The following is a 27,843-nucleotide window of genomic DNA, read 5'->3' as shown; positions in this document are numbered from 1 at the left end:
GGTTACAGAGCGTCGCACGACGCAAATCGGATGCAGGGTAAATCCAGCATTTGATTGGTTCATCTTCTTACGCCTCGTGTGTCATGCGTTAAGCCTTGTGTCCACGATGCTAGAAATCGGTCAAGACCTCGGATGAAGAAAGAATTGACCAATCGCAATGGTCATGTGATCAAATTGTTCAAATGTGATTTGTTAATTTTTTCTCTGTCCAAGATCTCGGACCGATTTCTAGCATCGTGGACACAAGGCTTTATTCAAGAGTCTGTGCTCCCCTCTTTACCGACCGAGTCGGGCGACTGCATTATCGAGCGACGGTAACGCAGGTATACGCCTGCGCAGACGAAAGATGCGCACGAGTTTCAGAAACATCACGGTGGCGCATGCACCGCATACACGAACGGTCATGGGCATTGGGTATGATGGATGGGCACCCCCACAGATATCGTAGAGCTGCGAACGAGGAAGGGATTCTCCGCTAACCAGTGAACCATTTTTCTGTCGTCAAACGGATCAAGCTTTTTGTGAGACTTGGATCGATCACAAAAAGCGGGATTCGCTTTTCGCATAGGAATTGGCCTGACGAGGAGCCGGCACATCACTTTTTCCACGAAGCTACGTCTCCCCGAAAATCGTAAGTGCGAAGGACGCGTGTTTGTCCCCCCGGTGACTTTGGGCCCGCCGAGATCGAACCGCCGCCGCGTAGCGGACGATAACGTATATATGTATCTGTATATGTACGCGTATATACGCGTGGCAACCGGTCGGCGTCGGCGGCGGCTGTTTTTCTGAAAATCCTGCCGTCGTCAACGTCGCCGAGAGCCGCGAGACAACGCCGCGTTCACGTTCTACGTACGTACCACGCGCGACGACACCCCGTCCCCGGCGTGTCCCACGCGTATTTCCGTTACGGTCAATCGATGAGTTTTATAACAATCATGGCGGCCATGCCGGTCTCCCTCGCGGTCTCGAAATATCGTTGACCGCGTCGAGAAGACGCGATTCCAACACGTTTTACACGCGCACGCCGCATGCCGACTCTCTCATTCGCCGGGACAACCGACCGCGGATTAATGACGATGCATTAATTGCCGCATCGTGGCGACCGGAAATCCAGAGTAAATCTGGAATAATCATCGCGATTTCGATATTTATAGCGAGATAGAAGAGGACGAGGTCGTAAAGGGCGCACGAGGACACTAATTGACTCCTACATGCATCGTCGTTGTTCGCTAAGATGAATACAGATGTAAGGATACGAGATAAATATGTTTTGTTTTAAAACTCCTAAATGTTATTTTTGTGTTGCCTGTTTCTACCAATGACTCTTCATCTCTTTCTCTCTAATTCTAAGAATTACAGAAAAATATAAAGTCAGTTAAAACAAGATTCAAATTAATCCACGTTGGTAGAAACAGATATTATGTGTGTCTTCCAACAAGCGATACAAATAACACGGTGTGACGCAATAGATCATTACATCCTTGTTATTTGCCAATGAAGATGACACGATCACTGTGTCGCACTGTCTCGCTTGTTGGAAGGCATACTATATTTGCTAGGTAAATAGAGTGATGAGAGGGGGAATGTTGTTAAGTTCTATTTTTTACATTGTGACTTGAGCCTTGTGTATCATCAGTTACTCTGACTTTGGGGGAAGGTTACGGCTTCATAACATGTGATTTTCAGAACACAACAATGGAGGAAATGCATCAACCACCGCAGGTTGGGCCTACTAACATGATGCCTGGTGTGGGTGGCGTTCCTAATCATTCTAATAATGTCAATCGTCGTAATAGAGTTCGTGTAACATTACATGCCATGATGTTAGAGAAACTTCCATTACACGAGGCGGCACGTTTGGAAATGAAGTCGTTACCCAGCAAAACACCTGTCTCTGTTCTTCAGGAATTGCTTTCCCGTAGAGGCACAATACCTAAGTATGAACTCGTCCAAATCGAGGGAGCTATTCACGAGCCTACGTTTCGATACAGAGTCACTGTTACCGACGTCGTTGGTTTGTATAAATTCATTGTGCATGTATTGTCATGCATAACAATGTATTGTTGATTGATAAGTACATAACTATTCAGAAACAGACCCAATTGTTTCAGCAATGGGGACCGGCAGGTCCAAGAAAGAAGCTAAACACGCTGCTGCAAAAGCTGTGTTGGATAAATTAATTGGAGTGAACACCGATGGTGTAGAATCGCCAATTCCAAATAGTTTACCCGAGTAAGCATGAATTGCACTTAACATCATACTTATCCTTCCTGCAATCTTAATCTTTTTTTTGGGATTGGCGAAATTTCACTCTCCTGTGAAATAAAGGAGAGCAAAATCTAGTTCCCTTATTGCTGAGTTGTATATTTTTAAACATTTTTTTTCTCATTTAAATTTCAAGTTTTGTTTTAAGTAAAGATTTTCGGTAAAGAGAGAGAGAGAGATTTTAAAATTTGAGTTGAAATACCCAGATGGAAAAAATAAAAATATGATTACAGGAGAATTAAAATTGTAAGCAAGAGTACATGGAGGATAAAATAATTTTATGTATATTTTTACGTAGCTCACAAAATTTACAAGAACTGCAGACATATGGAGAGGAGAAAATAGTAAACAACCCAATTGGAGCCTTACAAGAAATGTGTATGTCGCGCCACTGGCCACCTCCAAAATACTCGATGGAGGGTGAAGAGGGTTTACCTCATGAGCGACAATTTACTATTGTTTGTTCAATCCTAAAATATCGCGAAGTTGGTCAAGGTAAAAGTAAAAAAGTCGCAAAGAGGCATGCCGCTCATAAAATGTGGCAAGCTTTACACGAAATGAATAACCAAGCTCCCAGCGTAGATGAGGATGAGGTAAGAATGTTAATCTCTCATCTTGTTAATTGTGTCAGATAATGAAAATTATCTATTCTTATATATCGTTGCAAAAATAGATAATAATCTATTAGTCCCTATTCATCACTATCTATTGTTAGCCCCTATTTATCACTATTTTAACATTTGAATATTTCAACCTCTCTTGCATTCTATCTTGACTCCATTGAATAAAGTTATTCAAAATCTAAAAACATCTAAAAACATCTTTTATTGCCCTTTAAAATCCAGAAAAATACTAAATAAATTTTTAAAAAAGAAAAGAAAACAGCTAGGATATAATTAGAAGGATAAAACTTCTGCAATGCCTGCCAGACATGATCACAAGAGTTACGAAGTGTGAATGATCAGATTTATTTTAAATTGAATATGTATGTATGAGTATGTGCATATGGGCATATGTATGCATACGAGTGTGTGTATTTATAGAAGTGGAAGTGATTTTGGCTTTAATGCCACTTTATAGGTCTGTTCTTTGTAGCTGAATATACTCGTATTTAAAATGAAATATAGATACATATTTAAAATTTAATAAAAATGAAATACACTGAAACCTCGTAATAGCGTGCGGTTTGAGAGTGTGAACGCTATAACGAGGTTGCCCCTACTTCAAAATAATGAAGTTTTAGTGGTTATTGCTACTCCCCACTCAAGCTATTCTTATCGCAGAAGGGATTTTTCGCGCTACTTTGTGGTTCGCTATTATGAGGTTCCCATGTTGAAAGTTTTAATGCAAGCCAGTCCAGTGACAAAGAACAAGCCTTATGTAATAAAAGCTATCTTTCCGATCTGTTTAAATCTATAACGGACCATTGTTTGGACAATATCGCATTTCAATGTAAGTTTTGTATAGCTTTGTGTATTTTATCTTTTGAGAGTAATTGCGCTTGGATCATATCCACTTCATGTAAGTTTTTATATAAATGTGAAGTAGCTGTTAAAGCTTTTATAACGTAGGTGCTTACAAGAAATTTTACATGTATATTAATTGTCCATTATAGATTGTGCAAAGAAACGCAAATGTGAACGCCCGTTATGCCGATCTGAAAGGTAGCAAAATTTCAACACTGACAACAATACATAGTATCCAAGTTTCGAAATTTCACAAGAGTCTCAAGTCGTCCACAGGTGTTAAGCTTTTCCAACTACAGGTTTGTATTCAAATGAAGAATAGATGAAGAATAGAAGAATGTATATTGTGATTGTTGTCCTCTTGTTTATTATCAAGCCAGAAAGAAATTATTCGTTTGTCCCTACGATATCGACTTAGACTGCAATCGATTGCGTGTAAGTTATTCTTATTTTATTGCAGAATACTTGTTTCAACGATGGGGATGTAAATTTGGTACAATTTTTACAAGAAATTGCGTCAGAGCAGCAGTTTGAAGTAACCTATGTTGATATTGAAGAGAAATCTATCAGTGGTAAGTTTATCAATGGTACAATATGAAAACGACTTTATTTGTATATAAATTACTTTACAAATAGATTTATAAGATTTTAGAAATAACTGCACAGAAAAAATAAAAGTACATATTTTTTTATTGTATTATTTGTTATCCAGTAAGTACGATATCAACAGGCACATCATTCTCATTAACAGGAATGTCTTCTTGTATTTGTTTTTTAAATCCTACCGCAACCAAATATGGCTTTATGTTTTTTTGAAAACACCTTTTTAAGTATTTATCATAATAACCCATTCCATGTCCCAAACGTTTTCCTAATCAGTAATAAAGACAATACAGTTGCATGCAGGATTACAAAATGATGTAATATTTATTGAGTAAAACTCACCATTCACCGTGAAAGCAACACCTGGTAAAATTACTAAATCTAATCCACCTATAATAAAGAATTACTATTGTTAAATAAGTAATATCGTTAAAATTAATAAACAATGAATTTTGCAAAATAATTTATCATAAAACGTATTATTTTTTTATTATTATTTGGTTTATCATAGAATTCACCTGTTTCTAATGCGTTTTCTTGATTTTCAGTAATGCTTGGTTGTTTAATGTTCCATTTTGTTAGTGGCAATGTTTCATAATCCTCCATCGACCTTAGTTTTACCATTTCCATAATTTTTCCATGATATTGTGGTACAAATGCCTCTTTTCCCATATCAAGTATATGTTTCAAGATGGGCAAAGTGTCGATTTCATCTTTAGTACTCAAATACAAAGAAATTCTCTTGCTATTTTGATATTGTTTTAACTGGCATAACTGCAAATAATAATATTGCAAATATATTGTGTAAAAATTATTGCACATGCTCAGAACATAACCTCTTCAATGAGTCAAGAGCCTCTGGTTCTTGGAGATTATTGATTCATTTACTTTTCTCAGACTTACCTTTTTAAACACATTTACAGATTCCTTCTTTCTTTCTTCTGAACTAATATTTTTAAGAATTTCCTTAATTTCTTTTCGTAAAGCTCTTTTAGTTGATGTTAAAGCTGCCATATTGTAGATTATTTGTCACTCTTATTGATCACTCCTGCTATCATGTCTAGGTATATCTGTGTTTAACTTTACTAAGCATAATTTTATATGAGTTTAGCAATTTTTACATGATATCTATGACCTTGTTTATCATCTCTTAGTGTCATATGTTATCATGAATTATGACTGTGTTCAACAGAACGTTTATTTTGCAACTGTTGAAAGTTTTCTTCACTGATTGGGTTATGCTTTTAGATCAAAAGGAATGGTTTATCTCAGCAGGCAATCATAAAATGGTTGCAAAACTATTATGTTCTGCTGAACGCAACCTATGATGCAAATGTTGATCAAAATTGTGCATGTTGAAAAATAAAAATTATTTGTGAACAATGCAATACAGAAATAATCTAAACATTATGATATTCTATCTTCTAGGTAAATTCCAGTGCCTTGTGCAACTGTCTACCCTGCCAGTAGCAGTTTGCTATGGTTGCGGCGCGACTAGTAAAGATGCTCAAGCCAGTGCTGCTCAAAATGCCCTGGAATATCTGAAAATCATGACCAAGAAGTGAGCCAGCGCTTTGCTCCTGCCAGTCACTATCACCTGCAAGCCCCATAATCTGGCATCTAATAATCAGAACAATAATACAAACATCAAAGTATTATCAGCCAAAAATCAGATTTTTGACAAAGGAAAAAGCGGTCAGAATTATATGGGAAATAAGAATAGAACATCTAAGTTATCTGTTAAGATAACGAACACCACAGTGGGCAACAAAGATGCTGCTTTGCACACCATTGCGTCTGGCAAAATTAACTCGATGAAAAAGCATGATGGTAATAATGATACTCCGAAGTCTTCGAGCGAATCGCACAACACGACGAAATCGATCGCCGCAAAACAATCCAGCAGTTCCACATATAGTAGCGTACGGCCTGTCAGTACCTGTATAAGCAACACCGTGCATGAAAACGCGATAAAAAATTCAAGAGATTATACCGCCCCAAAGAAATTTTCAAATGAAACTGATTCAAACGTCAAGAATTATCCCATTCAATCGGATTACAAGGAATCGATGTCTGTGAACAGTCCGGATTACAAGAACACCAGTATCGCTGGATCAATGACGACCAATCTGCCGTTGAGATTCGCTATGCAACAATCGTCGACAGCGACGCCGGTTATACACAGAGAGACCTACACGCCGTCCAGCACATATAGTCCACAGTCTGGTTCCTGCCAGAGGAACGACAACAGCGCGTTTGCGATTGCACGTAAAGCATTGGAACAACAGCAGAGCTCGATGCCGAAAATGGCACCGATCAACTTTCCGCCACTGCGCGCTCCGCAGAGCATCGTTAACGTGCGACACCCGTTATTAACAGACGCACGTATCAAGCACGGTAACGAAACGATCGGCGGCGGCATCAGTGGTGGTGGCGTCACTGGCGGTGGTAGCAAGTCCAAGCTTAATATCATTGGCTCGTTACAGGGCGGTGGTATAAAAGACCTAAGCGATCACACAAGTCGTTCGCAGACTACGTTCCACGGATATGGCACCTCGCCGATTGCTCCCGGCATACCAAGCGTGCAGAATCTAAGTAGTGCGGTGACGGCTAATATCCCACCGTACCCGAGACCGGAACCCTTTCCGCAACCAACAGTTGCAAACGTGCTGTTCTCCGATACCACTGCGCAGTTTCCGCAATCGCCGCCGTTTAACACCACGCAGATTGGCCAGCTGAACCAATATCAGACTTACGACCCGGGAAGTTACCCCACCACGCCGGTCAACGTCAATCCGGTAATCCCGCAGTTCTCCGCGGAGAGTTCCATCCCATATCCGCAGTACGAGAATCCGCCGCAATTCGTGCAACCGAGTCATTACCCAACCGCTGACATAACCAGCAGTCAGTACCAGTATCAGGCGGCGGCAGCAGCAGCAGCGAGTGTAGGTCAGATACAGGACTCATCCATATTCATCCAGAGTCTTCAGAGTACAATTGCGGTGACCGATCAGTACGCTACGCCGAATTACGCCAGGACTGTCAGGACGGAGCTGATAACACGGTTGAGAAGACCACCGCGATTCAACAAGTAACACCGTCAGATCTTTATTTTAGATTTTTTTTTAGATACTACACTGCGGAACTTGGGAACAAATGTGGTCGCACTTACATTATTATGATTCGTGGACGCTGGATAAAGTTTGTAAGATAGTTTGTAAGATACTCGTCTCTATTTATCCATTCTTTAACGTAGAAATTATTTGTTGACCCCGAGAGAGACGAGTTGATGCGAGTCACCGATTATTTATCGTTGTGTCGAGCGTTTCGCAGATATTTCGCGTGTACGCGAAGTTTGTCAGATTACCTTACTCGCACTTACTTGTAAAGGATATGGTAAAACTTATTTCAATTTATGATCCAGTTTGAAATAAATTTTAGCCAATCTGAGTCAGAGACGCGATCGTCCGAGCGGGCAGACGATACTTTGGCAAATTTACGCAAACACTGTATGCGGCCAACGTTCTCGCCCATGTATCAACGTTGGCACGCATACGTAACGTTTTAAAGGATGCATTTTACTGTAAGCGTGGAAAAGCAGGATGATTTTGGCTTGTTTCCGTCATACGAACGACACGGCAGGGCATAGTGAGTTGAGCTCAACTGTAATTTTACGATGTAATGTATTCTATAGCGTGAATCTGCAAGGATGGGATGATATACAAGGATACACGCTATGTATGAAGTACCTAAATCACGACCGCTGTACGCGATGGGGACGGTGGCGCCATGTGTTGATTGAATTAGCTTTTCCGAGTCACGCGCACGAATCCTGGAAAAGATAGGAGTATTCGAGCGTGGAGAACGGAACGGCGCTTCAACAGAAAAGAGGATAAAAAGAAAGAGAATAGAGAGAGGAATTTTGCCCCGCGAGATACAGGCGAGGTAGAATTCTTCTCTCTCTTCTCGATTATCATGTAAGTTCTAGTTTTAATGAATGATATTCTACAAGCTATACTTTGCATAGAATTAGTGGAAGTTTTCCAATACTTACATAATACTTAGCTTATCGCTACGTTTTTAATGTGCTTCACTATTTGTATATGGGGTGGTGGTGTAATGATGTCTGAGATGAGTGCGCGTAAGAGAGAGATTACATGAATTTAGGGAAGAGAGAGATGAGGAAATCGTGAACGAGGCAGAGTCGTGTAGCGATTTTTATTATCACGTATAGAGCGACGCATATCGTTCAAATTTTGCTCCCATTTACCGCGAAACATTACATCTCCACTAAGCGTATGCACAGTGCAAAAAGATTAAAAAAAAAAACAAAAAAAAACAAAAAAAAGTAGCTTTGCGCGGCGATCCGAGTAGCTAATAACGCGTGATCGCGGATATAAGAAAATATAATCTTTCAGTGGTGTATGTTTTTTCCTTTAGTATAGGTAGCTCATAAACTCATAAGCATCACATATTAATACGCGTGTAAGGATTAATCGTTAAGGATTCTTCATTAAAGTACGCATGTCGAGTCTAAGGTATAGGTCGAATGTGTATCGAATTTCGGATTTTGCCTACGTACCAATTGACGTGTCACCGGATGAGACTTTTTATACTAAATGAAAAAGAGTAACATCGCGAATATACAATAGAACATACGCGAAGCGCGTCAGGCGGCGGGACGGCTCGATCGAGAAAGCCGTAGGGAACTTCCGATCCAGTCGTCGGGTGTTGCATTTCACGGATCGTGACATATCCCTTTGGTCCGTCGAATAAATTTAGAAACGCGGAGATCCCTTCGAGTTTGATTTCGTCGCGTTTCTAGATTCGTTTAGACTTGAACTTCGAAATTTATTTAAAATTCAATTCAGCCCTAATTCTGATTCATCGTATTTTCTTTGCATGATGTCCCGGAAAGCGGAAGAATAAGGGATACGTTGATCGGAATTAGCTAATCGTAACTGTAGATTGATTCCTAAGGAGTAATTTAGTTAAGCAAATGCATTTGGTGTAGCACCAACAAACGGCATAATTTTTAGTTTTCTTACGATCGGCATTTACTTTCGATATCTTTATTTTTTTTTCTTGTCAAATTATACATATATCTGCGTGTGCATACGCCATTTTGAGTTGCGATGGTTCAGGAATTTTACGGTAAATCACCGTTGATAATCTGTAAGTAGTATATTCTTTTGTACATAGTGCTGTGTAAAAGTGGCACAGTAAAATAGTGAGAGAGAAAGAGAGAATGAAAGGGAGCGAGAGATTTGTTAGTATTATAAGTATTGGGGCCGAGAGCAACGCCGATTAATACTGATTACGATTGTACATATTTGCTTTTCTAAAAACAAAAACACAGGAGGAGAATTTGTAATTTTGTCAAATCAATACTACACACTAATATCATCTATAATATATTAATCATCACTATACTAAATCATAAATTTGCATGTAAAATATTTTTTTTAGGATATCATTTATAATCTCCTTGAATCATTCATGGATCGATCGGTATTAATTGACGTTGCCAATATGATCGAACATTAGCTTCCCAATGGAAGATTGGTAAAAACTGGCGAAAAATTACAGCAAAATCGTGTATGCACACCTCCTTCAAAGACCGATTTTTACGGCGCGTTTCTATAATGTTTTGATGTACGTATATGATATACGAGGACGTTCCATTTTACATACGATGCGCATAATGTATCATTTTGTCCATGTTCTAGAGCACTATAATATAGGTATTCGCATTCGCCATTTTTAATCCTTTCCCCACTCTTTGTTCTCTCTTCAATCTTCTTAGTTTAGTGGTGGAGTGGAGAGAGAGCAAGGGATTGAGGAAAAGAGCAAGAGAGTGAGAAAAGGACTAAAAATGTCGGATTACAGGGGCGTGAAGTAAAATTTTTTAGTGTATGGAGTTCCCGAAGATAAATTGTCTTGTAAAAATTGCACTACATCCTTCAAGCAATGCAGTTGCATTTTTCGTATGTTTGTAATTTCTAAAAACCTCTCATTATGTAATTTAAGCTTTTGTTCATCAAAACAATTTTTTGATTTCGCGTCAGATTTTGATGTCAAATTATAAAACTGAGTTATTTTTCTTAAACTGTAACATTGTTTTTGTCTATCGCAAAATTTTCAAATGAATTTAAAAGCATCATAGATTCTGAATTGGATCGATCATTTATTGATATCATGACATGCATCTAATGTGCAATGGATATAAATTAGGTAGGTTGGAAAGATATGGCTATGTTCAGGACAAAAATCTGCCACAAGGGCTCCGACCAAATAACATACAGATATAAAATTTAGCGTATGGAATTTCATAGATTGAATCATTCAGTGTATAAAGTACCCCATACCAATCATACTGGAGTCGCTACCCGTGGATGCGAATACTCATAGTGCCTTAGTTATTCACGGAATATGTTAAGCCCATTCTACAATTCTTCTATATTCCCTCTCTTATGAAGGACAAAGTGCCAGACTGTTATAAAGATCCGTAGATCAAGCCAGAGTCTTCTCGGGGAATAGAGACTCGCTTTTGTTTCTTTTTCAATGGAAATTAATGTATCTTCTCCCAGTGTTAGGTGGTTCTCTTCGATTATTCTACAATTGCGTAAGCGTTGTCAGTGGTTGTAAAAATTGACCGATCTCAGCCAAATATGAGGAGAATGTTCGACATGATTAATTTTTACAACTACGCTTACGTAATTATAAAATAGGCTTTAAACAAGGATAAAATGATGTATCATGTGCATCATGCGTAAAACGAAACGCACCCAATGTGTATACATGCCAGAATACAAAATCAGCGGAAATGGGAGGGATGAAGCGTCTTCCAATCAGGGTTGGTAGAAAACATGTTTTAAATCATGCTTGATCGATGTTTTTTTAAACAAGTTTTTTATAGTACTGTTTAAAATTTTGAAGCATTGAAAACATATTTAAAAAGAAACACAATATGTTTTATTCTTAAAAAAAAAAACCATTAGCCTTTACCAACCCTGCTTCCAGTAAGGATACATGAAAAAGAATGGTTTTACTGAAGTATCAAAAAATTTAGCTAACTACAGAAATAATTTTGTTGGGCGCCATCAAAATAATTACGTAAAATATTTAAACGTTGATGATAGTGGTGCAAAAAGTTTTAACATTCTAGCCACAAATTTTAATATTCTATATAATTATACAATAAATAACGAAATAACGGCTACAGGAGTCAGCGCAGGAGACGATGTGCAAATCAACAAAGTCGATAAAATTTGCTTTGACGGTTAAAATTGTGCTGATAAAATTGCAACCTACACCTCTGTAATCTGTTGGAGTTTCTAGACCCATTAAGCCATTTTCGAATAACACCTTTAAAACACCGTCATCATCTATCTTGCCTTTTCCATTTTTCGTACGACAGGAGCGATCTCCTCAGCGAGTTTAGCAACGCTTTTTTTTCATTATAAGTTCATCATGCGTAAATTGCGTCAAAGGGCCTGGATAGTAATTGAGTCTTGATTCACGTAAATGTACTTTTCGCGTTCGCGTCAGCCTTTGTAGTCTTTCGCGGAAGTGTGCTGTCCACAGTTCGCAGGCCGAGTTAATACTGACTTTATAAGATAGCAAATTTTATTGAATATCGACTTTGTTGATTTGCGCACCGTCTCCTGCGCTGGCTCCTATAGCTATTATTTCGTTATTTGTTGTATTATTTTCTGGAGTCCTTTATTTATTTTATTTCTACATAATTATGTTCCCAACAAAATTCTTTTCAGATTTGTATCTAGCTAATTTTTTGGCTACTTTAGAACTATCTTTTCCATGCAACACACTTTATTCTTGTTTAACATTGGCAAACAAGGATGTAATGGTTGCGTTCAGCAGAGAAACTTTGCAACTGTGTTGTAGAATTCTTCAATACAGTTGGTCCTTGACTTTGGTTCCTTATGAATCTAGACATATAGACCAATCATATTGTCTCTGTTACAATTATAATCTGTTACACGACACTCTTAATCAGGTTTAATAACATCCGTAGTTATAAAATTGGCTAATCATAGCTGTTCCTCGGAGGAATGAAACGACTGTGATTAGCCAGTTTCATAACTACGGATGTTATTAAACTCGATTAAGAATGTCGTGTAGATGTAATCGTAGATTCACTGTGTTACATGTATGTATTCTTGCTGGGAAACGCCTATGATTAATTTGCTTGGTCAAGAAATCATAGAAACGCGTGAATCGAGCGATAAGGAGGCAGGAGTGAAAGAATGGGGAGCAAACCGGTCCAAGCGAGTCGACACGAGGGTAGGAATCGCCCGCGTGATTCAGTGATTGCGAAAGAGTGCGTGTTTCACATAACGTATATCTTTGGAAAATAGGCATTACTTACATGCAAAGTATAGAATGTGTATGTGCGTATAGACATACATTCGCTAGAGCGAGACGACGAAACATGCGGTTTCTCGTCTCCCTTGCTTTCCGTACGGAAGATCCGTGCCATCGGCCGCTAATCCCGGTGCCTCGGAACCGAAAGTGCAGCCATGCTCTATTCCTGTATTTCGCAAGAACAGCGACGTACCATCATTGTTTCGGTTCGGAGATGTTACCGATTTATCTTCGAGATTTCCGCGAGTCGAAGCCAATTCCATTTCGAGAAACCGAACGACGCGACTTAATTGTCCCTGACGTTAAAAAGCCTTCAATCGATATACCTATGTATTTTTTTTTTTTTTTTTTTAAATAGTTTCTCTTCCGATATAATTTTCCGCATAATAACTTGCGATCGTTCGTTCAGATTTCTCTAAGGGCTGTACTTTCTTGAATAATAAGTAGACAGACCTTTCCGAAATTTATGAGCGACTTTACAACGCGAGTATTAAAGTGTGTTAAGATACATGTGTTTTTATTAGGTACAATCGGTTCTCTCTAAAATGATTTTTAGAGAAAATTATATTTCATAAAACTGATAAGTTTTGCATGGAATTAATCTTGACGCGCACATTCCACTTTTATGCAGCGTAAATTGGTGCGCAATAATATTATAAAGAGAAACAGGTGCGAGAAACGTTGACGATACTTCATTTCGTCGGAGTTTGCAGTGAACGAAAACGATCGGAATGATGAACGTCTCCATAGAATCTTTCTGAACAATCTCGCGAAATTGAACCGAAATTTTTAATGTTCGCAAATATAATTAGCATTCTATTAAAATTAATTGTATCATTTCAGCAGTGCTGTTCTGTCGTTTAATGAATTGCTAGGTGACGCTCGCGATAATCTAATTATCGTCAAACTTAGCGCCTTTAATGAGCGAGAATACGAAAAGAGAGAAAAGCGAATAAGTAAAAGGCCTTTCATGGATCAAATTAAAGACTTCCATCCTATTCTTTCTCTCATTCCCAGTTGGTCCAGGAATATTATCTCTCTATTCCAAAAGTGATCCGAAAAATCTGTTTCATTTCCATTTTCCATTTTTCTAGATAATTGAATTTTTTTTCTATTTGAATTTATTTAAATTTATCATATCGTGCTCTTCTTTTACACTAACTGGTCGTTCGTCTTTCATAAAAATACTTTAATGATTTAACTTACAAGTGACTTTAGACCGATATATGAATTATTATTAAAGATTACATGTGAAAAAGTCTCAAAGAATTAATTATTAATTTATTTAATAAAAGAAAAACATAAGAGAGGAAAAAGAAATTATCGAAGAAAGGAAATGGAAATAGACAAAGCAGGTTTTCAGGATCATTTTAGGAATAGAAAGATCGTTTCCGTGGACCAATACGCATTTCATGAGTCACGAACAAATTTATCTATGAATATAGTATGAGAGAGAAGAGAGAGAGAGAGATCAGTAAAACTATAATATATTAAAATATTTGACTTGTGTTGCATTTTTAAACTGCGTTACGCTTTTATAGTACCTTCGTGACTTGTCCTCGAGATCATTTTCATCTTCCGTTGTTCTATATTCTTTCATATCTTTTCATATAAAGCTTTAAATTATGTTACTTTTAATTTTTTTAAATTTTGATTTGAAGGCCATGATAGAGCTGTCACTGTCGCTTTTCTTTCCTCGTATCCTCCACCGTACAAGGGATGTGTTAGATGAAGAAAGAACTGGAAGTGAAATGGACGAATGTGGACGTCTATCCCGATACGGGGAAGAGTCGTGGATCATTTAGGAGCGAGAGAAGGAATCGACCAGTCTTCGATTCGGTCCTCGACAGACTTTCTTTCGTTTCTCTTTTCTCGTTCGTATCTGCCACGGTACGAAGGACCTTCTAAACCGCTTGTGTTCATCCGTATCCGATCCTGCGCACAGATCTGTGTGCCTTTTAAACGAGAAATATTGCCTAAATATAAATGTTTGTAATCTAATTACGTTTATCAATTTTTCTAATCTGGATTTCGTTTATACACTTACATTCAATTATTATATTTGAAATAAAAGAATGTATTTGAAGTAAAAGAATGTTATGTATTATGCAGTAACGTTCTAATTTATTGACGGATATACTCAAGCGGTTCACCAGGTTCGCATTAATCTTTAAATTCTACTATGATTTTTCGTGAGAATTAGACGAAATTTCAATTTTAGTAGCATTTAAGGATTACAGAGACAGTTGCGCGTGATTGGTTCGGTCCCGCAGAAAAAGAGAACTGATGCGTAGCAAAATTTTGCTTCTTTTGCGAGATCGGATGATCTCGCGCAATAATTTAAGGCTTTATATATAAAAAAAAAAATTGGGTGGAAGAAAATAGAACATGTATAGATAGAAAATGAAAACGATCTTCGTAATAAATGCGTCTCGGACGTGCAGCGCGAGTCAGTTTGCTTTCGGATAGATCTCAAACTATTGTATGCAATTGTACAAACGAGCAATCTACTCTCTGAGGATTCTACACATCGGATTTATATAATATAAAAAAAAAGGGGACACCAGAGAAATAGGAGGAATAAGCGACGAATCCTGCGCAGTGTGATGAGTCGCGTGATGAATCCGCCAAATCTTTATATATATTTATAAGCCATTCGATTTCTTTATATGGACTGATCATATTATATTAATAGCATATTCGCTGGTGATCTCTCGCTGCGCGCATAAAATTTCACGGGTGACTTGCAACGAATCGTGAGAATTCAATCCTTAATCAGCAGATATGAGGAGTCACCGTGCAAACAATATGAAAAAGATATATTTGTTAAAATTTGGACGCTGTCAATGTAAAAATGAAATTAACGCGATAAGCATGATTAGAAAACGAAAAATTTCATTAGCAGTTGCATAACGGACTTTATAATAATACCATTTAATGGTCGATCATAATACAACTCGAATCTCTTTTTTTTTCTTTTTTTTTTTTTTTAATAGAGAAACACGCTTTTCTCTATTCCAAATATCACAAATTTGTAAGACATGTAAAGGAATCGTTCGAGTTATAGAAAGCGAATTTTTGTATACGATTTATTTCCTTTTCTTTTTTTTTATTTTTTTCTCTTTCCCTCACTCGAGTTGTTTTACTTTCGTTATTTCGCCAAGTTGAATGATCCTTTTTTGCGAGAGCGAGCGGAGTTATTATGATAAATGTCATAATAACGAGATGCAATTAGCACACATAACACGGACATGGCATACAGATAACGACTTGAAACCACTAACGGAGCCCTATCAGTGTATAACGCGTAGGGTATCGATATCTTATAATCAGGCAAAAGGTTGTTCTATGTATGATTGTGCGTGTAACATTGTTAATAAACATACGATGCTTATGAAGGCTCCCTTCTTTCCATTTATTTCACGCCGCCGCAATACGTTCTAATTAATCACACTTAATCACAATATATCATGTCATTCTAAAAAGAATATAGATATAACTGCGCTTTGTATTTTAATTTCTCTCTTCAACAGACAGAACGGTTTTGCTGAAGTAACAAAAATTTAGCTAGATACAAATCTGAAAATAATTTTGTTTTAGACAATCAAAGTAATTATATAGAACACTTAAATGTTGATGGCAATACTGCAATAAATTTTAACATTCTAGCCCCAAGTTAAGCGTCTTACATATTATTTTAATTCAAACAAAATTATTTTTAGATCTGTATCTAGCTAAATCAGGAGACACGGCGCTAAGATTTTTAGATACTTTAACAAAACTGTTCTTTCCATGCAGCTAAGGAACCGATATCGCCTTCAAAACGATAGTTTTAATACATGTCATACATCTTTAACATTGCAGTCTTCCGTTTGTTATACGTATATAATACACAAATAGCTCATAAAGTTTAACTATCTGATCGCAATTACTCGGCAATTTAAAAAAAAGTTGCAAAGTATCTTATAAGGAAACACAAAAACGTTTTTTATATACAAATACCGGCGCTTTATTTGCCGATACAAAAGTTTTTGAATATAATGTCTAATATTTCATCAGTGCTAACGTGTCCCGTTATTCTTCCGAGTTCCCGCATCGCTTTGTGGATTTCCTCCGCCGCTATGGCCATATCGTGCTGCTTGTTGGTGCAAAATTCGAAGTACTTTTGCAGATGTCTCAAGCACTGATCCAAATGGTTTCTATGCCTTGCTTGACTGATGGTTGGACACTCCGTGGATGGATTACCGCATCTAAACAAAATGTTACCATATAATCACGAATGCAAGTGTTAATAATTATTGTTCATTCTGTCTTACATATTACTGAAGTGATCTGTCAGCGATCGCAACAAATCCTGGAAACCGTCCTCCGTTCTGCAAGATACCAGAACTGCTTCAGCGTCGTCGAGGTGCCGTTTCTCCTCCTCCTTCAATAAATCTTTTTTATTCGCTATCACGATAAAACGTTCTCTCCCAATTTTCGCCAGTAGCTCCTGTATTCCCAATGACAACAGATATTCGCGTATATAGTCTTTATAAGTCAAACCACTGGTTGCGCACTTCAACGCGTCCATCATAACGACCACAAAATCAGCATTCTCCGCGTGACTTCTCGCTCGACGGACACCCTCGGCTTCGACGATATCCCCGGTGTCCTCCGTGATACCAGCGGTGTCCGCTATCAGCACAGGATAGCCCGAGATGTTCGCGGTCAGCTCGATGACGTCCCTCGTGGTGCCGGCGATGGATGTGACGATGGCGGCATTTCGCTGCACCAGGTGATTCAGCAGGCTGCTCTTGCCCACATTGGGTTCGCCGATGATTACGGTCCTTACTCCGTTGCGTAGAATTTCGCCGCGCCTGCCGTCGGCCAGATGTTCCTCCAGTTCTCGCATCAGCTGTTTGAGAGCGTGGTGCGCGTTCTGTATCACATCACTCTCGATGTTCTCCTCCTCGCCGAAGTCGATGTACGCCTCGATACTCGCCACGGACTCCGAAAGCACTTTCCGCCAGCTGTTGTATAGCTTACGCAGGATACCATCGGCCTGTAGCAGCGCCTGCTTCCTTTGACACTCGGTCTCGGCCTCTATCAAGTCGGCCAGGCCCTCCACTTCCGTCAAATCCAGCTTATTGTTATAGAAGGCGCGTCTGGTGAACTCACCCGGCAGCGCCGGATGCACCTGCAATCTCGAGAGGGCTTGCATCAGCTTCGTCAAGATCGCTGATCCCCCGTGTACATGAAACTCCACGGAGTCCTCACCGGTGAACGAGTGCGGACCTACAAACGGTTGTTCTAATCAGACATGTGATTTTTTAGGCATTCCTGTGATAGAAGATTCCTCGTTTCTTTCGTCGCCACTCACAAAGAAGCTATCACAACTGGAAACGATTTGATTCTCCATGAAATATATTATTAAACGCAAAATTCTAAAATCACATATTTTTATATCGGCCCAATTTGAGATTTAAAGAGTTAAACCCTCAAAATTTAATGGAAATGAGGATATTCAAAATGTTAGATTTTTATAGATTTGAAAAATCTAAATATATATTTATAAAGTATATAAAAAAAACATAAAAGTTTTGTTTAAAACATTTCTCTGTATAACTCACCGTGTCGTTGATAATCGATAAGAATTAAATATAAGTGCTAGCTTCGAAGGAGATTTACATCTTTCGTTTACATCTAAATCAGATTGTGAGATTGAATTGATATAAAAAAATATGTCTTAGGTTTTTGTGTTTAACAACATTTCAAGGAGAATCGAATCAGTTCCGGCCAAGTTTCTTGCAGTTCTTTAGAGACTGTCCTCTAAAATATACGTCAAATTTCTAAGCGAAATATATGAGTACTTATAATTTAAATTTATAAGAAAATATAAAAATAAAAACATGCGGGTCATCGAATGTGTTAACTCTTCGTTGACAACATGAATTTTAATTCTTTCATCAGCAGTAGGTCTTGAAGAAATAGAACAAATTTTTATTGTTCTTGATTATATAAAACTCTGAAAAAATCTGATGTACTGATGCCTCTAAATTCTAGTTGTTGGTAGAGGATTAAACAGGTGAGAATTGCACGCACCGGGAAACCACAAGCAAAGTCCATTGTCGATGACCTCTCCTGTTTCTGGATCGCGTATCTTTCGCAGGAAGGCTCTCCTCGGTTCCAACTTGGATATGCTTGTCATCTTTTTCAGTGCGTCTAGAGACCGGCTTCCTGATATTCTCACCACTGCCACGCCGCATTTTCCGTGGCCTTAACAAACATTTTTGTTTAATTCTGGTATCTATGATGCTTAATGTAAATTTATAATAATGCACTTCATATTTATACACCAAGAAAAAAGGAAGAAAATTGCAAAAACAATTTTTTTCACTTTAACAGCATAGATCGCAAGGTTTAGTATGGTGCTGTTTTGTAAAGCATGCAAAGACCGAAGAAAACAAAAGAAGAAACGTGGCATTAATCATTTGATTAAAATTGAGGGATTTTGACTAACTTAATCGGTCCCACAGAACACAAACTAACTAAAAATAATATTAACAATACAATTTCCTATTCAGCATTACAATAATTGTTATGTACTCTCTAAAACTTTCAAGGTGAATCTCACTCTTTTTTGAAAGTAACCGGCTCAATTTTCACTCTTTAGAGATTTCACTTCAAAAAATTTAAAGAGTACATGTATTTTATTACAATTATAGGATATATTATTGAATGAGAAAATAATATTAAATAACGTTATATATTGTTAGTTTCTGTTCTGCAGGTAATTTACACATCAAATAATACTCATTTCTCTTGTTTGCGCGAACAGAATTACAAAATTTCTGCTGTTTAATATATGGAAAAAAATATTAATGCCCACATTTTCTATTCTAAAGTTAATGTAAATTAACTTTCCATCGTGACTAACTTACTTTCCATCTGTTTCTAGTCTAAGAATTATAAAAGATAAAGGATAAATTAAACCAAGATTAAATCTACATTGTTAGAAATAGACGACATAAATCGACGAATTATATAATTAGATTTCTACCAGTAGATTAATTTCGGTTTAATTTACTTTTTTATCATTTTCTAATTTTTAAGAACTATAACAGATTTTTCTAATTCTTAGAACTAAAAAAGCAAGTTTAATTGTATAAATTTTTTACATTAAAGTTAATCTACATTGGTGGCAATGAACACAAATTAAGTTATTCGAATCTTGATCAAAGCTTCTTTTGAGAAACTAATTATTGTTCATTTCTACCAATAAAGATTAACCTTAATCTCGGTTTAACTTGTTCTTCATCTTTTCTAAAATTCTTTAGATGAAAATTAAATTACATTGGTAAAAACGGGTATCATTTTTAGAACTAGAAAAAGATAAAAAGTTAAATTAAATCTACACACTAGTAAAAAAGAGCATGTAAGATCAATGAGATGCGAATCAGAGGGAGGGGAGAAGACACGTGGTCTCCGAGTCAGCGAATCTTAACCTGTCAGAAAAATGCCAGAAAATTTATCGGGAAATTTGCGAGAATCAGCGTGCCAAGATCCACCCTCCCTCTTTCTCGCCGGGCAAAATGTAAGTGTAATAACCGGAAGACAGGGCACAGATGGTCGTGCCCTTGCGATCGCTCACAAAACAGTTGGCGGTAACGTGACAATAGCGCGACGTCCCGCGCGATATGACAAATCGCGCGCTTCGAGAAGATCCACGGATGAGGGAATAGGAACGCTCGCGAAAGCTCGTCGGAGACGAAAACAGGCGCATAGTGAGTTTACTGCTCGTCAGACGAAATGTCGACATGTGTCGACAAGATAACGAGCGAGTGAGACAAGTGGACGACAAGTGCACTACGAAAAGACAGCGATCGTGGAATCACGATTCGCACAGTGAGACACGGAAGAGACTGTCGGAAACGAACGCTGTGCTGCGCGGCAGAAACGTGAGATCAGTATTGTCGATGTCTTGATTGGAAGTAGTTAGGAATCGGTAGTTCCTTTCATTTGTTTCTGATTCAGCAAAATTCCTTTCGTCCATCGATCGTCACCATCGCCATTTCATGTCGCGCTGCAACAGCACGTTTAACCCTGGATTACAACAACGGATCATTTAAACCTGAAGCGAAAAATTTTAGACGGTTGTATAATCTTTATGATTGGTACTAGATACTTTCCAAAACTTATAAGGTGAGTTTTATTGAAGAGTGAAATCTCATTCTTAAAGATTGAAAATTGAACCACTCTTTTTTTAAGATTGGCTCAATTTTCACTCTTTGGAGTCAGGTTCTGTTAAAAAAATTTATAGAGTATGAGGTTCTAAATTATAAGGAAAAAACTATAAACCTTCTTCTATCAATTGCTATAAAGTGAAGGTTTACTTGCATTCTGTACTTCAAACTGTAAAACTTAGGAGTACAGTTTTCGTAAGGGTGTATAAGTAAAGATTTTTTCTAAGACAAGAGTAATCATTACTGAATTACACTTTAAATTCTTTAGGCCTGGTTCCACAACTCACGGTTAATCAAGCGGTTAACTCTGAATCGAGGTTCAACTTGTTCCTCATCTCTTTCCAATTCTAGAATTGGAAAATTCTGAATAAGTTGAACCTCGGTTAAGAGTTAACCGTAAGTTGTGAAACTGGGCCTTAGAGTGGAAACTCACTAAACAAATGAAAATTAAGCTAGGTCCAGTTTCACAATTTATGGTTAACTCTTAACCATGGTTAACTTATTCTTCATCTTTTTCTAATGCTAGAATTGGAAAGAGATGAGAAATCAATTAAACCTCGGTTAAGAGTTAACCTTGAGTTGTGAAACTGGGTCCTAGTCTTGAAAAAGAGTGGTTCGGTTTTCAATTTTTAAAGTGAGATTTCGCTTAGAATAAGATTTACTCTAAAAGTTTTAGAAAGTATGTATCCTTGACTAATACTCAAGACGTTCGTTCTAGGTACAAGACATAACGTTAGATTTGTTGTCCTTGCGCAATGGAGGATCTAGAGGTAAAACTGACGGCGAACGAAGTAGTACTGGATAGATGTGACAACTGGGTGGAATCCCAGAAGAATTGTTTCTATATCAAAGAGGAATCCCTCAAGCAAAAGCTAGACGAATTGGAATGCGATGATTGGTACAACACGGACTCTGAATTCGACTCTGTCTCAGAATGTGGCGGGAAAAAACGTAAAGTGGGAACGCAACTGAAGGACGAGGTGCTGGATCTGGTCTGCGAGTGGAAGGAATGCACGTTTCGCAGCAATTATTTGGACAAATTTTTGAGGCATGTCTCGAGTCACATACCTAACATACAGATAAGCGTAAAAGACGACAACGAGGTCTATGTGTGTCAGTGGAAAGATTGTCCATATAACACCGATGTAGGCGATGAAGTAATACGACATGTTAATTATCATGCCTATCACACTAAGTTGAAGTGTATTGGATCCAATGTTCGCGCAAAAATCAAACTACCCGTAAGTAACGATGGGTATTTTTCAGCAAGAGACACAGATGACACAGCAAATCATTACCTTCTTATTTGTCAATCTTAAACAAAAATTAAATAGTCACCACAAATGAGTGAAAAGAATAGTATTCAGTCAAGGCAAGTCTTGGTGCCTAACTATATTGTATAAATTTTTATGATTCAGACAAAGGTGAAATGATTACTGTGTCTATTGCTGGAAAACCTCCACATGATCATTAGTGGAATAAATGTTAAAGATTAAAATTTTTTTTGCAGAAATGTCATAGAGATGCAGAATGGAAGAACATTTTAGATTCCTCACCTCCACATTTGTGCAGATGGGAAGAGTGCTTGAAACCGTTCACGAATTATCAAATGTACTTGTATCATGTTACTGTACACATGACTGATATCCCGCGTGGCAACAGAATCAAAGACGGGATCGATTGTAAATGGACCGGATGCAATGGCAAATATACCAGCTTGTACAGATTACGAGATCATGTAAGATGTCATACCAAAGAGAAAATAATTGCCTGCCCGGACTGCGGTATCACGTTCGCCTCAAAGACGAAATTTCACATACATTGCCAGCGACAAATTCCCTTGGAAGGTAATAAATTCATCCTACGTTCCGGCATCTCTTTCATTTTCTTCCAATACATCATGAATTTACAGTGCAAGGATTCCGTTGTTCACACTGCAACAAGTTTTATCCGACCGAAGGAATCTTGCGCGATCACATGAGATCTCATGTGTTCAATTACAAATGTAGTCTATGTGATATGAGCTGTGAATCGCCGTCAGGCTTGGCAAAACACGTCAGATACCGTCACATGTCAACCAGAACGTTTCCATGTCAGTTGTGTTCGCATGCTGCCAAGTCGCAACAGGATCTTGATTCTCACATGACTGTCCATACTAATGGACCGAATTTTTCTTGCTACTTCGAGGGATGTCTTTACACGTGCAAGGGAGCTTACACCTTGGATAGGTAATCATAAAGCTCTTCATTAATGACTTATTCCTTATTTGATGATTGTTAAATACAGGGTAAGTTAACTTTTTTTTAACTAAGTTAAGTTATTGAAAATTTAACTTAGTTAAGATATAAGTTATAATGAAATTAATTGAATTAAAAGTTAAGTTAATAAAAAAAAATAATTGAAAAGTTAAAGTTAAATTTATTTTTTTTTGTTTTTTTAACTTCAGTCTTACAAATAACGGAAATGACAAATATATACTTCATTTAGAAAATACTCTATTTATATGTTTTGTTTATATATACTGTTTAGTATATAAGATTCGACTATGAATACTAGCCTGTGATTGACTAAAGCTTCAGACACAATACGAGGGAGTAACGATAGTAATAAGGAATAGATTTCAACCTATCAGAAACTAGATACATCGAAATACACAGTTTCTGACAGATTGAAATTTGGGGGTCGATTGTATAATATAATTTGAAATGATGTGAAAATTATAAAAGTGAGCAAATTCACTAGAATATTTATAATTTCATTGGTCAACACTTAGTAAATTTGCTCACTTTTGCCATTTTCACCTCATTTTAAGTTATCGCTATTGCCGCATATTATGTCTGAGACTTAACTTCAAAGAATTAAATAAAAAATTAATAGTTACGGATAAAATGTAACTAAATAAAATAAAAAAGTTAAGAGTCTAAAATGTAACTAAGTTAAGTTAAAATTAATTAACTTTTTAACTTAACTTTTATCTTTTTAATTTGGCACTATCCAACCCTGGTTAAATATATTACAGGCACTTGGAACGAGTACATAGTTTAGCAGTACGATGGTACTGTTGCCACGAATGCCCGATTAAATATCGAAAGAGTTATAGGTTGACAAAGCACCTTATAGAGGCCCATCGATTGCAATTGCCCAGCGGACACAAACGCTTCCATTATACACAGGAAGAAGATGGATGTTACAGGCTACAGATGGTTCGATACGAGGCTGTGGACGAAGAAAACATGTTGCCCGTCGAAGAGGCGGATTTACCAGATAAAAATTATAAAATAGAGCTCAATCAAACTACCTCGCTGACAACAGTAAAAGTGAGTTTCATTAACTTAACATTATTTAACAGTTTTATTCCATCGGAAATCATATAATGATTTGTTCCAGATTGTTGAAGATAATGCGGAAGAAATGAAAGAAGCTGTACAGGATTCACAAGAGGAAATGGCAGAGAATGGCGCTGACAAGTTCATACCTGTTATATCAAATATTTTAATATCTATCGATGACGTAGACGAAAAAGGGAATATCATAAAACAGGAGATCGTCGAGATACAAGAAACGAAAGAACTACCGCCATCGGAAGAACCACTGCTAATTTTAACATAAGTTTGATATCTTTAGAAAGATATTCTTTGTATATTTATATTATTACATTATGTATTCTTTCTATGATTTTGCATTATAGGCGTTGTATCTTACATTTATTACTCCGTTCAGTTTTGATACAAATGTGCAACGAAAATTTATTTACCTCGCATCTTTTCATTTTGAAAAAATTGATTTTTATTTTTTCCACCTTAACAAATTATATTTTCAAAAATGATTATAAAGCAAGAACAATAAAGTATGCCAATTTACAAAGCAAGAACAATAAAATATATATATAACAAATTGAATATTTATTTTGTCTTTGCTATATTCATGCTTACAGAGCTTAGTTTAATATATAAAATTAAGATATCCATAATTATCTATTATTATATTGCGAAACAAAAAATTATGTTGCCATCGTATATAATGATACTTTTATAAAAATAATAAATTACCTGATGCTCTCGTAATGTTATTTTAGGAAAAATTCTATATAGAAAAAGTGTAATTATCTTCTTTTGAATCCATATTTCTTCCTCTCATAGAAGAGATCTGTCTTTGAACTTCCTAAGTTGACTATCTTGGGACATCCGTCTCTCTGAAAACAGGATTTAGGATATTCGATTTGCGGATATACAAACTGGATACAAAACTTGTAAATATACAAAGTCTGTTCTTTTCCGCTGAACTTCTTGCGGCATTCCATATTGGAAAGAAAATGTCTGTTTCTGTAGATCAACTTTAATCTTAGTTTAAAATTTTATCTTTTTCTAATTCTTAAAATTAGAAAGGGAATAAATTGTACAAAATCGTTTACAAAAATCTAATACTGGTCAATACTGAAAGTCAGTAATTATTTATTTTAACTATTGACAGCATTGTTGTTCAGTAATAAGTAATAAGTAATTAATTACTTTAATAAGTAATTAATTACTATCTTTCGAGGCGTTGAGTGGCTTGCCGCTCAGTGGAATTGACTCGTGATCTGTAGATCCAAGTTCAATCTCACCTGCACCCACATATGCGATTTTTCGCGTTAAGGAGTTGAAAATGACTCCAACTGGTGATTAAGAGATCTTTGAACACCAACACCATTCAGATCCCGCATTAAATTGTAGGTCACATACATATACATGAAATGTATATAGCCCTTTAACAAAATTTTACACATTATTTTAATTAGATTTATTATATGTTTCTCTCTCGATTTAAGAATTGGATTCTGAAAAATATAATATACAGGGTGTCCCGTAAGTTTTGGCCAATCGCTTTTGTGTAGATAGAGCGACCCAAATTGAGTCAAGTTCTTTATTATTTTGCAATTTTCGCAATGGTTAACGAGATATTAATTACCAAAAATCACTAAATATTGGTTTTCAATAATTTCTTACCATTGCAAAAATTGCAAAATAATAAAGAATTCGACTCAATTTAGTTTGCTCTATCTACACAAAAGCGATTGGCCAAAACTTATAGAATACCCTGTATATAATTTAAGTTAAGTAAATCCTATCCTATCACTATTAAAAAGAAAAGAAATACATACTTTACATTTAATTTTTGGTAATAATTTTACTAGTATTAAGTTTCTATAAGAAGTTCTGCTGAAAAGAATAGACCAATCTAAGATAATTAGAAGTAAAAATTTTTTTTTATTTATTAATTAATGCATTATACACAAATGCAGCTTTTACGGAGCAAAGTTGCATTTGCGCATGTGATTGATCAATCGATGAATGAAAAAAACCTATACTTACGTCTTTTTCCTGTATTGTGCATTCTTTACAATAATACGCATCCGAAACGCCGGGACCACCGCATATTACGCAACGTCCCTGATAAGAACCATAATTGCACTCGTCGCATATTCTAACCAAGGTGCACGGCCTCACGTAGGAATCACAGATGACGCATTTGCCGTCGCATTTTTCGCACAGTCGACCGATGGCTTAATAAAAAAAAGGATAATTGTTAAAATAAAGTATTTTGTTTTGACTGACAGGGGTTAGACTCAACCTCAACTCACCGACTCCCGGTTGTTTGCGACAGAAGATCAAATCCGGATGATGCTTGGCCATGTTTACTAAACGCCGTTATTCACTCTTGAAAAGACTAAGCACTTCGAAAACGATTATATCGATGTCTAAATGGTCGTTTAATGATTTCAGTTTCGTCTTCACTTTTTCCATCAATTTATTACAATTTGTAATCATCAAGAAATCTCTAGTTTATTCCTGTACTCTCTGAACTGAACTGGTGCACGCAGTGCAATAGGTTTGTTCTTTTCTCTGGTTCAGCGGACTCAACGGTTGAACGAGCGCTTGGTGTTATTACTAGCTGCATACAGCTGGATTTTCATCTGACGCTCGACGCTCATTTTCAGCGTCAAAACAGGTCACGCGATCAAAATTGACGAATATCAATTTTGATAACGTGACCTGTTTTGACGCTGAAATGAGAGTCGAGCGTCAGCATGGAAAAGCATCCTTCAGCAGAGAAAGCAGCTTTGCATCTGTGTAAAATTCTTCAATATGATTGGTCTTGCCTTTAGTTCCTCATTCGATCTAAATGCATAAACCAATCATATTCAAGAATTTTACAACAGTTGCAAAGCTGTTTTTTCTGCTGAACGCAGCCATCGGTGTATTTTTTTTTACATCATCCAATCAGAATTTTAGATCTAGAAAAATACGAATAGCAAGGAACTCTCACTCAGCTGTAGAGTCTTAAGGCTAACGTCACATTGAGCGGTTCATGCGGCAGCGGAACAAAATTCAACCAATTACGAAATACTTTTATATTTTCAGCTGTCACGTCCGTAACAATTTTATTTTTTGTCCAATAATTATTTTTCGAACGGTCTTGCTAACAGGAGCTTTATTCTTGAAAAGAAACGTGTAGGGAAAGTCTAGGGAAATACTATAGTATACGTAACGTATACTGTAGCATTTCCCTAGACACGGCTCAATTGGACACGAGCTACTCACAGCGCTTTGGACTACAAAGCTCCTAAGCACCGGTCGCTGTGATTGGTAGTGTCCAATCGAGCCGTGATCAATTGGGATCACCCCACGTTTATTGTGTCCGACGTGTTCAATAGTGAAGTGGAGTTTATTATTTGATTTATATAAAAGTTTATAAAAGAAATCAAAGCCTTACACGGTCTAGCTGGATCTTAATGCTTGTATGATTCTTATGTGAATTTATATACTACGTATGTAATCCCACAGAAACGCGCGCCGAAAAATTTCCGGTCTTGAAACGCTAACTCTACTAAACTACCGCAGTAATATCACGAGTTA

At 37.0% G+C, this 27,843-nt stretch overlaps 5 protein-coding genes across 12 annotated transcripts; 2 read left to right on the top strand and 3 right to left on the bottom strand.

The window, feature by feature from the left end:
* The first annotated feature begins 422 nt into the window (after positions 1-422).
* On the top strand, positions 423-5,922 carry LOC108771021 (RISC-loading complex subunit tarbp2). 4 transcript variants are annotated; one of them, XM_018522875.1, is made up of 8 exons: positions 423-631; positions 1,155-1,246; positions 1,687-2,014; positions 2,112-2,232; positions 2,564-2,858; positions 3,881-4,030; positions 4,192-4,303; positions 5,763-5,922. In XM_018522875.1, exons 2-8 carry the CDS (start codon positions 1,235-1,237, stop codon positions 5,897-5,899), a joined length of 1,155 nt encoding a protein of 384 aa, XP_018378377.1. In that variant the 5' UTR covers positions 423-631; positions 1,155-1,234; the 3' UTR covers positions 5,900-5,922. The 4 variants fall into 4 exon arrangements, with proteins under 4 accessions (XP_018378377.1, XP_018378376.1, XP_018378379.1 ...); XM_018522874.1 differs by having other exon boundaries at positions 2,097-2,232; XM_018522877.1 differs by lacking the exon at positions 3,881-4,030.
* Positions 2,266-5,651, bottom strand: Mthfs (methenyltetrahydrofolate synthetase). Of its 2 annotated transcripts, none has more exons than XM_018522879.1 (4): positions 5,238-5,651; positions 4,853-5,108; positions 4,673-4,724; positions 2,266-2,312 (listed from the first exon to the last, which is right to left on the bottom strand). In XM_018522879.1, exons 1-4 carry the CDS (start codon positions 5,346-5,348, stop codon positions 2,279-2,281), a joined length of 453 nt encoding a protein of 150 aa, XP_018378381.1. In that variant the 5' UTR covers positions 5,349-5,651; the 3' UTR covers positions 2,266-2,278. The 2 variants fall into 2 exon arrangements, with proteins under 2 accessions (XP_018378381.1, XP_018378380.1); XM_018522878.1 differs by lacking the exon at positions 2,266-2,312 and adding an exon at positions 4,430-4,602 and having other exon boundaries at positions 4,677-4,724.
* A 10,549-nt stretch (positions 5,923-16,471) lies between the features above and the next one.
* On the bottom strand, positions 16,472-25,044 carry LOC108771035 (tRNA modification GTPase GTPBP3, mitochondrial). Of its 3 annotated transcripts, none has more exons than XM_018522907.1 (4): positions 24,997-25,044; positions 18,807-18,980; positions 17,039-17,999; positions 16,472-16,972 (listed from the first exon to the last, which is right to left on the bottom strand). In XM_018522907.1, the coding sequence occupies exons 2-4, from the start codon at positions 18,910-18,912 to the stop codon at positions 16,732-16,734; spliced, it is 1,308 nt and encodes a 435-aa protein (XP_018378409.1). In that variant the 5' UTR covers positions 18,913-18,980; positions 24,997-25,044; the 3' UTR covers positions 16,472-16,731. The 3 variants fall into 3 exon arrangements, with proteins under 3 accessions (XP_018378409.1, XP_018378410.1, XP_018378408.1); XM_018522908.1 differs by lacking the exon at positions 24,997-25,044 and adding an exon at positions 20,642-20,669; XM_018522906.1 differs by lacking the exon at positions 24,997-25,044 and adding an exon at positions 20,313-20,534.
* On the top strand, positions 20,800-24,696 carry Hinfp (Histone H4 transcription factor). Of its 2 annotated transcripts, none has more exons than XM_018522905.1 (6): positions 20,800-20,857; positions 21,666-22,188; positions 22,458-22,794; positions 22,860-23,175; positions 23,967-24,264; positions 24,335-24,696. In XM_018522905.1, the coding sequence occupies exons 2-6, from the start codon at positions 21,703-21,705 to the stop codon at positions 24,554-24,556; spliced, it is 1,659 nt and encodes a 552-aa protein (XP_018378407.1). In that variant the 5' UTR covers positions 20,800-20,857; positions 21,666-21,702; the 3' UTR covers positions 24,557-24,696. The 2 variants fall into 2 exon arrangements, with proteins under 2 accessions (XP_018378407.1, XP_018378406.1); XM_018522904.1 differs by having other exon boundaries at positions 20,843-20,906.
* Phf5a (PHD finger protein 5a) lies at positions 24,958-26,816 on the bottom strand. Its single transcript, XM_018522910.1, has 3 exons — positions 26,568-26,816; positions 26,299-26,489; positions 24,958-25,139 (listed from the first exon to the last, which is right to left on the bottom strand). The coding sequence occupies exons 1-3, from the start codon at positions 26,617-26,619 to the stop codon at positions 25,050-25,052; spliced, it is 333 nt and encodes a 110-aa protein (XP_018378412.1). The 5' UTR covers positions 26,620-26,816; the 3' UTR covers positions 24,958-25,049.
* Positions 26,817-27,843: the final 1,027 nt, after the last annotated feature.

Source organism: Trachymyrmex cornetzi, unplaced genomic scaffold (genome assembly GCF_001594075.2).
Source record: "Trachymyrmex cornetzi isolate Tcor2-1 unplaced genomic scaffold, Tcor1.1 scaffold138, whole genome shotgun sequence".
Lineage (NCBI taxonomy): Eukaryota > Metazoa > Arthropoda > Insecta > Hymenoptera > Formicidae > Trachymyrmex > Trachymyrmex cornetzi.
The sequence above is the reverse complement of the archived record's forward strand: the minus strand, read 5'-3'. Positions and strand labels throughout refer to the sequence as shown.

Excerpts from the sequence above, each read along its gene's own strand:
- LOC108771021 (XM_018522874.1), top strand. Across the intron at positions 2,859-3,880 it reads CCAGCGTAGATGAGGATGAG|ATTGTGCAAAGAAACGCAAA; the intron begins GTAAGAATGTTA and ends TGTCCATTATAG. Across the intron at positions 4,304-5,762 it reads TGAAGAGAAATCTATCAGTG|GTAAATTCCAGTGCCTTGTG; the intron begins GTAAGTTTATCA and ends TCTATCTTCTAG.
- Mthfs (XM_018522878.1), bottom strand. The coding sequence starts at position 5,348 with ATGGCAGCTTTAACATCAACTAAAAGAGCTTTACGAAAAGAAATTAAG. Across the intron at positions 5,109-5,237 it reads CTGTAAATGTGTTTAAAAAG|TTATGCCAGTTAAAACAATA; the intron begins GTAAGTCTGAGA and ends TATTATTTGCAG. Across the intron at positions 4,725-4,852 it reads AGAAAACGCATTAGAAACAG|GTGGATTAGATTTAGTAATT; the intron begins GTGAATTCTATG and ends TCTTTATTATAG.
- LOC108771035 (XM_018522906.1), bottom strand. The coding sequence starts at position 20,523 with ATGTCGACATTTCGTCTGACGAGCAGTAAACTCACTATGCGCCTGTTT. Across the intron at positions 18,000-18,806 it reads ACTTTGCTTGTGGTTTCCCG|GTCCGCACTCGTTCACCGGT; the intron begins GTGCGTGCAATT and ends AACCGTTTGTAG. Across the intron at positions 16,973-17,038 it reads ACAGATCACTTCAGTAATAT|ATGCGGTAATCCATCCACGG; the intron begins GTAAGACAGAAT and ends CATTTTGTTTAG.
- Hinfp (XM_018522905.1), top strand. The coding sequence starts at position 21,703 with ATGGAGGATCTAGAGGTAAAACTGACGGCGAACGAAGTAGTACTGGAT. Across the intron at positions 22,795-22,859 it reads GCGACAAATTCCCTTGGAAG|TGCAAGGATTCCGTTGTTCA; the intron begins GTAATAAATTCA and ends ATGAATTTACAG. Across the intron at positions 24,265-24,334 it reads CCTCGCTGACAACAGTAAAA|ATTGTTGAAGATAATGCGGA; the intron begins GTGAGTTTCATT and ends GATTTGTTCCAG.
- Phf5a (XM_018522910.1), bottom strand. The coding sequence starts at position 26,619 with ATGGCCAAGCATCATCCGGATTTGATCTTCTGTCGCAAACAACCGGGA. Across the intron at positions 26,490-26,567 it reads TCGCAAACAACCGGGAGTCG|CCATCGGTCGACTGTGCGAA; the intron begins GTGAGTTGAGGT and ends TTTTTTATTAAG. Across the intron at positions 25,140-26,298 it reads GCACAATACAGGAAAAAGAC|AGAGACGGATGTCCCAAGAT; the intron begins GTAAGTATAGGT and ends TCCTGTTTTCAG.